General features: G+C 40.6%; 1 protein-coding gene across 1 annotated transcript in view; it reads right to left on the bottom strand.

Annotated features, from left to right (window-relative positions):
- sema6bb (sema domain, transmembrane domain (TM), and cytoplasmic domain, (semaphorin) 6Bb) overlaps nt 1–10,000 on the bottom strand; it is a 53,110-nt gene that overhangs the window by 19,556 nt on the left and 23,554 nt on the right. Inside the window, exons 12-13 of the mRNA XM_047799929.1 lie at nt 5,896–6,036; nt 5,558–5,635 (exon numbers count right to left, since the gene is read on the bottom strand). Of these exons, the coding sequence (XP_047655885.1) occupies nt 5,558–5,635; nt 5,896–6,036 (219 nt within the window). The remainder of the gene's footprint in view (nt 1–5,557; nt 5,636–5,895; nt 6,037–10,000) is intronic.

The following is a 10,000-nucleotide window of genomic DNA, read 5'->3' on the forward strand; positions in this document are numbered from 1 at the left end:
CATTACTCTGTTACTCCAACATTACTCTGTTACTCTGAGCTAACTCCAACATTACTCTGTCACTCCAACATTACTCTGTCACTCCAACATTACTCTGTCACTCCAACATTACTCTGTCACTCCAACATTACTCTGTCACTCCAACATTACTCTGTTACTCCAACATTACTCTGTTACTCCAACATTACTCTGTTACTCTGAGCTAACTCCAACATTACTCTGTTACTCCAACATTACTCTGTTACTCCAACATTACTCTGTTACTCCAACATTACTCTGTTACTCCAACATTACTCTGTCACTCCAACATTACTCTGTTACTCCAACATAACTCTGTTACTCCAACATTACTCTGTTACTACTCAAAATTACTCTGGTACTCCAACATTACTCTGTCACTCAACATTACTCTGTCCATCCAACATTACTCTGTCACTCCAACTTACTTACTCTGTTACTACTATTACTCCACATTACTCTGTTTATTTACTCTCCCACATTACTCTGTCACTCTCCACATTACCTCTGTTACTCCAACATTACTCTGTTACTCCAACATACTCTGTTACTCCAACATTACTGTTTAACTCCAACATTACTCTGTTACTCCAACATTACTCTGTTACTCCAACATTACTCTGTTACTCCAACATTACTCTGTTACTCCAACATTACTCTGTTACTCCAACATTACTCTGTCACTCCAACATTACTCTGTTACTCCAACATTACTCTGTTACTCCAACATTACTCTGTTACTCCAACATTACTCTGTCACTCCAACATTACTCTGTTACTCCAACATTACTCTGTTACTCTGAGCTAAATCCAACATTACTCTGTTACTCCAACATTACTCTGTTACTCCAACATTACTCTGTTACTCCAACATTACTCTGTTACTCCAACATTACTCTGTCACTCCAACATTACTCTGTTACTCCAACATTACTCTGTTACTCCAACATTACTCTGTTACTCCAACATTACTCTGTTACTCCAACATTACTCTGTTACTCCAACATTACTCTGTTACTCCAACATTACTCTGTTACTCCAACATTACTCTGTTACTCCAACATTACTCTGTTACTCCAACATTACTCTGTTACTCCAACATTACTCTGTTACTCTGAGCTAACTCCAACATTACTCTGTTACTCCAACATTACTCTGTTACTCCAACATTACTCTGTTACTCCAACATTACTCTGTTACTCCAACATTACTCTGTTACTCCAACATTACTCTGTTACTCCAACATTACTCTGTCACTCCAACATTACTCTGTTACTCCAACATTACTCTGTTACTCCAACATTACTCTGTTACTCCAACATTACTCTGTCACTCCAACATTACTCTGTCACTCCAACATTACTCTGTTACTCCAACATTACTCTGTTACTCCAACATTACTCTGTTACTCCAACATTACTCTGTTACTCCAACATTACTCTGTTACTCCAACATTACTCTGTTACTCCAACATTACTCTGTTACTCCAACATTACTCTGTTACTCTAACATTACTCTGTTACTCCAACATTACTCTGTTACTCCAACATTACTCTGTTACTCCAACATTACTCTGTTACTCCAACATTACTCTGTTACTCCAACATTACTCTGTCACTCCAACATTACTCTGTTACTCTAACATTACTCTGTTACTCCAACATTACTCTGTTACTCCAACATTACTCTGTTACTCTGAGCTAACTCCAACATTACTCTGTTACTCCAACATTACTCTGTTACTCCAACATTACTCTGTTACTCCAACATTACTCTGTTACTCCAACATTACTCTGTTACTCCAACATTACTCTGTTACTCAACTACTCGTACTCCAACATTACTCTGTTACTCCAACATTACTCTGTTACTCCAACATTACTCTGTTACTCCAACATTACTCTGTTACTCCAACATTACTCTGTTACTCCAACATTACTCTGTTACTCCAACATTACTCTGTTACTCCAACATTACTCTGTCACTCCAACATTACTCTGTCACTCCAACATTACTCTGTCACTCCAACATTACTCTGTTACTCTAACATTACTCTGTCACTCCAACATTACTCTGTTACTCTAACATTACTCTGTTACTCCAACATTACTCTGTTACTCCAACATTACTCTGTTACTCTGAGCTAACTCCAACATTACTCTGTTACTCCAACATTACTCTGTTACTCTGAGCTTACTCCAACATTACTCTGTTACTCCAACATTACTCTGTTACTCCAACATTACTCTGTTACTCCAACATTACTCTGTTACTCCAACATTACTCTGTTACTCCAACATTACTCTGTTACTCCAACATTACTCTGTCACTCCAACATTACTCTGTCACTCCAACATTACTCTGTCACTCCAACATTACTCTGTTACTCTAACATTACTCTGTTACTCCAACATTACTCTGTTACTCTGAGCTAACTCCAACATTACTCTGTTACTCCAACATTACTCTGTTACTCTGAGCTTACTCCAACATTACTCTGTTACTCCAACATTACTCTGTTACTCCAACATTACTCTGTTACTCCAACATTACTCTGTTACTCCAACATTACTCTGTTACTCCAACATTACTCTGTTACTCCAACATTACTCTGTTACTCCAACATTACTCTGTTACTCCAACATTACTCTGTACTCCAACATTACTCTGTCACTCCAACATTACTCTGTTCACTCCAACATTACTCTGTACTCCAACATTACTCTGTTACTCCAACATTACTCTGTTACTCTAACATTACTCTGTTCACTCCAACATTACTCTGTTACTCCAAGTTTATTCTGTTACTCCTTCATTACTCTGTTACTCCTACATTACTCTGTTACTCCATAATTACTCTGTCACTCCAACATTACTCTGTCACTCCAACATTACTCTGTTACTCCAACATTACTCTGTTACTCCAACATTACTCTGTTACTCCAACATTACTCTGTTACTCCAACATTACTCTGTCACTCCAACATTACTCTGTCACTCCAACATTACTCTGTTACTCCAACATTACTCTGTTACTCCAACATTACTCTGTTACTCCAACATTACTCTGTTACTCCAACATTACCCTGTTACTCCAACATTACTCTGTTACTCCAACATTACTCTGTTACTCCAACATTACTCTGTCACTCCAACATTACTCTGTTACTCCAACATTACTCTGTCACTCCAACATTACTCTGTCACTCCAACATTACTCTGTTACTCCAACATTACTCTGTTACTCCAACATTACTCTGTTACTCCAACATTACTCTGTCACTCCAACATTACTCTGTTACTCCAACATTACTCTGTTACTCTGAGCTAACTCCAACATTACTCTGTCACTCCAACATTACTCTGTTACTCCAACATTACTCTGTTACTCTGAGCTAACTCCAACATTACTCTGTTACTCCAACATTACTCTGTTACTCCAACATTACTCTGTTACTCCAACATTACTCTGTTACTCCAACATTACTCTGTCACTCCAACATTACTCTGTTACTCCAACATTACTCTGTTACTCCAACATTACTCTGTTACTCCAACATTACTCTGTTACTCCAACATTACTCTGTTACTCCAACATTACTCTGTTACTCTGAGCTAAATCCAACATTACTCTGTCACTCCAACATTACTCTGTCACTCCAACATTACTCTGTTACTCCAACATTACTCTGTTACTCCAACATTACTCTGTTACTCCAACATTACTCTGTTACTCCAACATTACTCTGTTACTCCAACATTACTCTGTCACTCCAACATTACTCTGTTACTCTGAGCTAACTCCAACATTACTCTGTCACTCCAACATTACTCTGTTACTCCAACATTACCCTGTTACTCCAACATTACTCTGTCACTCCAACATTACTCTGTTACTCTAACATTACTCTGTTACTCTAACATTACTCTGTCACTCCAACATTACTCTGTTACTCTAACATTACTCTGTTACTCCAACATTACTCTGTCACTCCAACATTACTCTGTTACTCCAACATTACTCTGTTACTCCAACATTACTCTGAGCTAACTCCAACATTACTCTGTTACTCCAACATTACTCTGTTACTCCAACATTACTCTGTTACTCCAACATTACTCTGTTACTCCAACATTACTCTGTTACTCCAACATCACTCTGTTACTCCAACATTACTCTGTCACTCCAACATTACTCTGTTACTCTAACATTACTCTGTCACTCCAACATTACTCTGTCACTCCAACATTACTCTGTTACTCTAACATTACTCTGTTACTCCAACATTACTCTGTCACTCCAACATTACTCTGTTACTCCAACATTACTCTGTTACTCCAACATTACTCTGTTACTCTGAGCTAAATCCAACATTACTCTGTTACTCTAACATTACTCTGTTCTCTAAAAGATAGAAAAGTGTGCAAAAAGATAGATAGAGAGACAGGAGAAACAGAGTTCAAAAGAAACAGGCTATAGATAGATAGATAGATAGATAGATAGATAGATAGATAGATAGATAGATAGATAGATAGATAGATAGATAGAAACATACATTTACACAAACACACACACACACACACACACACACACACACACACACACACACACACACACACACACACACACACACGGAGAACTGCTGCTTGTGCACATTTCCACAAAACCCTGACTGCTGTGTTTAAATGCACACGTGAAGGACAAATCATCAGCGTTGACACTCATAAGCAGCAAGGGACGCACACACTCTTTACAGAATTACATGGTGTGTGAGTGCGTATGAGTGTGTGTGTGTGTGTGTGAGAGTGTGTGTGAGTATGTGTGTGAGTGTGTGTGTGGGTGGGTGTGTGAGAGTGTACGTGTGTGTGTGTGTGTGTGTGTGTGTGTGTGTGTAGGTGGGTGTGTGAGAGTGTATGTGTGTGTGTGTGTGTGTGTGTATGTGTGTGTGTGTGTGTGTGATATCGCTGCTGTGCTACTGTGGATTTCTGTAAAGCAGTACATTACACACAACGACCTGCAAAATCCCAGTACACATTTAACGAGTTCTCTCTCACTCACTCACTCACTCACTCACACACACACACACACACACACACACACACACACACACACACACACACACACTGTGAGCCTATTTACCTCTTCTCAGTCTGTGAACTCAGTAAATCTGACTCTCAGCAGGAATTTTATTGCTTTACTGCACCGAGCACAAGGCGGCACTTCATCCAGAAACTTCTGTCAGCATTCTGACGACAACTAGAAACTGATTAAAAAGTATGATATGTATAATGATATACATAATATGTGGTTGATTCATTTCCTCCTTCAGCAGGACATGAAGTGTTACAGTTTTAAGGTTCTGAAGCGACTTGCAATTGAGGGGGATAGTTTTAAGGCGGGGCCTAATAGTCTAATTAGAATGTTTAATTGACATCCTCACTCACAGATCTGCTACTAGTCAAGTCCCTATGTAACAACTACATACTATAACAATATAGAAAAAATCTGATGATCACATGATTAATTTTGCAGATTTACCTGGTTCCTGGTCGGAGGAAGGAGCAGGTGCTGCCTTTAGTCCAGCCGCAGTACGGGTCTCTGGAGGCGATGCAGTTTCTGTGAAGTGAAAAAATTACCAAGTGAAATAAGATTTAATCATGAAAAAAAAAACATATAACCCACTGATACTGCAGTTTTGTACACTGACACTGTCTGTGTGCTCACAGCTTGTGACGCAACAAGACAAGTGCTTGCATTTAGCCAATCAGACGAGAGTCTTGTGAAGGGGAAGATGATTCGTCATATAACTGACCCGTAGTGTGTGTGTGTGTGTGTGTGTGTGTGTGTGTGTGTGTGTGTGTGTGTGTGAGTCTCACTTCATGCAGCGGGAGTAGAGATGGCAGCGAGCTACTGGGACTCGGATCACACAGGATGGGAAAGCCAGCAACAGCGTGTGACTGACTGAGTCCAGAGAGAGAGACAGGAGCTGCCAGGCCTGAGGAGAGTCTGAAGCACACCTGTAAAATGACACACACACACACACACAGACACACACACACACAAAGACACACACGCACACACACACACAATGTATGCTTACCACTATGAGCATACAGTGTAGGAGGATTCTTCCCTCTCATTCTGTATTATTTTACACATGGTACAGTCTGTAAAAAATCTGTTTTCTTAAGCCACTAAAATCCCAACAGAACTTTCCCCATTGTTCCCCCCAGATGTTCCCCAGTACATGACATGATGTAATGTGAATTGTCGTGATGTGACATGGTGAGATGACGTAAGGTGAAGACGTGATATATGATGTGATGCTAGGTGACGTGATGATGTGATGATGTGCTTTGACATGATATGATGGGATGCTACTGTAGGTGACTTGATGACATGATATGATGCGATGCTAGGTGATGCGATGACATGATATGATGCGATGCTAGGTGATGTGATGACGTGACATGATGCAATGCTGTGTGACGTGATGAAGTGACATGATGCAATGCTGTGACATGATATGATGCACTGCTAGGTGACGTGATGATATGATGCGATGCTAGGTGACGTGATGACATGATATGATGCGATGCTAGGTGACGTGATGTCATGATATTATGCAATGTGACATGCGGACATGACATGATGCGTTGCTAGGTGACGTGATGATATGATGCGATGCTAGGTGACATTATGACATGATATGATGCGATGCTAGGTGACGTGATGTCATGATATGCGATGCTGTGTGACATGCTGACATGACATGATGCGTTGCTAGGTGACGTGATGATATGATGCGATGCTAGGTGACGTGATGACATGATATGCGATGCTGTGTGACATGCTGACATGACATGATGCGTTGCTGGGTGACGTGATACGATGCGATGCTAGATGACGTGATGACATGATATGATGTGATGCTAGGTGACGTGATGCCATGATATTATGCAATGTGACATGCTGACATGACATGATGCGTTGCTAGGTGACGTGATGATATGATGCGATGCTAGGTGACGTTATGACATGATATGATGCGATGCTAGGTGACGTGATGTCATGATATTATGCGATGCTGTGTGACATGCTGACATGACATGATGCTTTGCTAGGTGACGTGATGACGTGATATGATGCGATGCTGTGACATGATGATGTGACATGATGCAATACTATGTGACGTGTTCTGTACAAGATGCAGCAGTCGTCCAGGTCAGAATTGAACATGGTGTTATTGTGGGATTCTGGAGTACGAATGTTCAGAAAAAGGGAGTTAGCCTAATATGCTATTACGTTTTATACACAGCACTAAACGGATAAAAAATAATCTATGTGTCCTTCTTCACTTAATAAAACGAGTAACCCTCGGTAAAAGCTGTAGCGTAAGAGTAAAAAAAAAACGCTTTAGAACATCCTGCTAGAAAATAAATAAATAAATAAAATAGAAATGTTCTCAAATAATGTAGTGCACTTGGGACCTTCAACATTATGACCCCAGTTAAATCTCACACATTTCTCCCAAAAATAAAATGATACCGGAACAGCTTTCTAAACATACTCAAAACACACACACACACACACACACACACACACACACACACACACACACACACACACACACACACACACACACACACACCGGTTCTGCAGTCAGAGGTTTGTTTATCTAGCAGCATGATGGCATGGTGCTCATGCTAATGAGATCAGAGAGATCGTTAAGGATGTCGTACAGCTGAAGAGCGAATCACAGAAATAAAAGAGAAGAAAGGGATTCGAGAAAAACGACACTTTACACTCATTAGGGGAGGAAAAAAGATAAAAGAGAAGAAAAAAGTTCATACACAGAGAGAGAGATAGAGAGAGAGAGAGAGAGAGAGAGAGAGAGAGAGAGAGAGATATGCAGGAACTTCAATGCTATAAATATTAGAGAGAGAGAAGAACGTCTCAGTATTCGTCTATGACCTAAAAGACCAGACTTTAGTGATACACTGAAAACAGTCTGAAGATTTAAGCAAGATTAAAAAAGTAACATTTTAGCCATGTTAAAAAAACATGCTAGCATGCTACCATAACATCTGGTTAGCATGCTAGCATAACATCTGGCTAGTGAGCTAGTGAGCATCTGAGCTAACAGACCGCACTGGTTCCAGAGGTCGACTTTACGCTGTGTAGCTTTTTTTGCGTTTCATTAATAAACACAGCTGAACTGAAGTGACACAAAAACACAACAAACAATAAAACAGGCGAAATTTAGATAAAATCAACGTTTATTGTTTGACTTTTTAGCCCTTAGTCATGTCTTGTCTTGTCTTATGAAGTACCAGAGTTTCATTTATTTCAGTCTACGGCATCAATAAAAGCTTCTTGACTTGATTTTAGACCGAAAGTAAAACCAGGCTAAAACTCAAAGAAAACTAAAAGCAGAAATAAAAAAATCTAAATCTAAGATCCAGCTGTGGCTCCTTTCGGAGACTTTAAAAACCACCCCTCGGTTGGCTGTATAAACATTAAGATCATGTTGTGTTATTTTCTTTTCCTGCAGCACTCCTGCTAACCTCCTGCTTGTGTAACAGCGTTTATCAGGAGCTCGATGAAACCGAGACAGCGCCGGTTTTAAATAAACACCCCGCGGACTAATCTTACTCCCGCTTTTCTCTATTAGTGAGAGAAATTCGGGAGCAGAAAAAAAAAGAGTGAAGGAAAACTCTGGAAGTGCTGAAGAGCTGAGCGATGATACCAATTAAAGCTGAGTTGTGAGTCGCACTCGGCACTTTCAGCCTCATTAACACTCGCAGCAGGACCGGCGGCCGCTCGGTTCCTCCGAGACGCCGTGAAGCCGCTTTATTTCCTTCACTCCGCCCTGATTAGCCCAAGTCTGGCTGAGTGCTGTCTCTCTCACGCTGGAGCTCATCACTAATTTATACCGGGTTGGCGGAGGAGCGGCTTCGTGGCTCAGCTGCGTGTCACGATGGAGAAACTTCAGAAGGTTTGTGGATTATTAGCCGATTTTGTTTAGGTATCCGAGCACCAACAGGGCTAAAGCTAACTCACCCACTCAGTCACTCACTCACTTTCTACCGCTTATCCGAACTTCTCGGGTCACGGGCATCGAGGCAGGATACACCCTGGACAAAGTGCCAACCCATCACAGGGCACACACACACTCTCATTCACTCACACACTCACACACTACGGACAATTTTCCAGAGATGCCAATCAACCTACCATGCATGTCTTTGGACCGGGGGAGGAAACTGGAGTACCCGGAGGAAACCCCCGAGGCACGGGGAGAACATGCAAACTCCACACACACAAGGCGGAGGCGGGAATCGAACCCCCAACCCTGGAGGTGTGAGGCGAACGTGCTAACCACTAAGCCACCTTTCCCCTTCCGCTAAAGCTAACGTCTTGTTTATTATTTGTCAAACCTTCACTAAACTAGCAGGCATCAGGTTCTGGTTTCATCAGCATTTTGTAAATTTAAACCAAACACGAGATCAGCATGATGTCGGCATATCATAATGACCTCGTCATGACACCATAATGATGTCGGCATGACGTTTTGCCATTATTTAGTATTTATGAATTACTAAACAACTAAACTAAAAAAAAAAAACAATAAATAAACTAAAAAAAAAAAAGTACCTTAAAATAAAAGGTTAATTCGATTCATTCTAAAATTTGCTCAGATGGAAGTCAACTGATCCAAAGAATTTTTGGTATCTTGTTTTCTTTTCATTCTTTCCTTGTCCTGTAAAATAAACTAGTGGTAAAAGAATGATGAATGAGCGAGACCGAAGTACGTGATCGAAAGAGATCGTTAGCAAAACCCAGAGTGTGATAGCGGGAAAATAAATACACAGAAGAGCAGGTCAGTGAGACAGAAATAGTGTGGGAGAAAAGTTGAGAAAGATTCGCAGACTAAACAGTTTAGGAACCAAAGTGTAATTAGCACGGCTGCTATGCTAG

The sequence above is a fragment of the Tachysurus fulvidraco genome, chromosome 14 (assembly GCF_022655615.1).
Source record: "Tachysurus fulvidraco isolate hzauxx_2018 chromosome 14, HZAU_PFXX_2.0, whole genome shotgun sequence".
Classification (NCBI taxonomy): domain Eukaryota; kingdom Metazoa; phylum Chordata; class Actinopteri; order Siluriformes; family Bagridae; genus Tachysurus; species Tachysurus fulvidraco.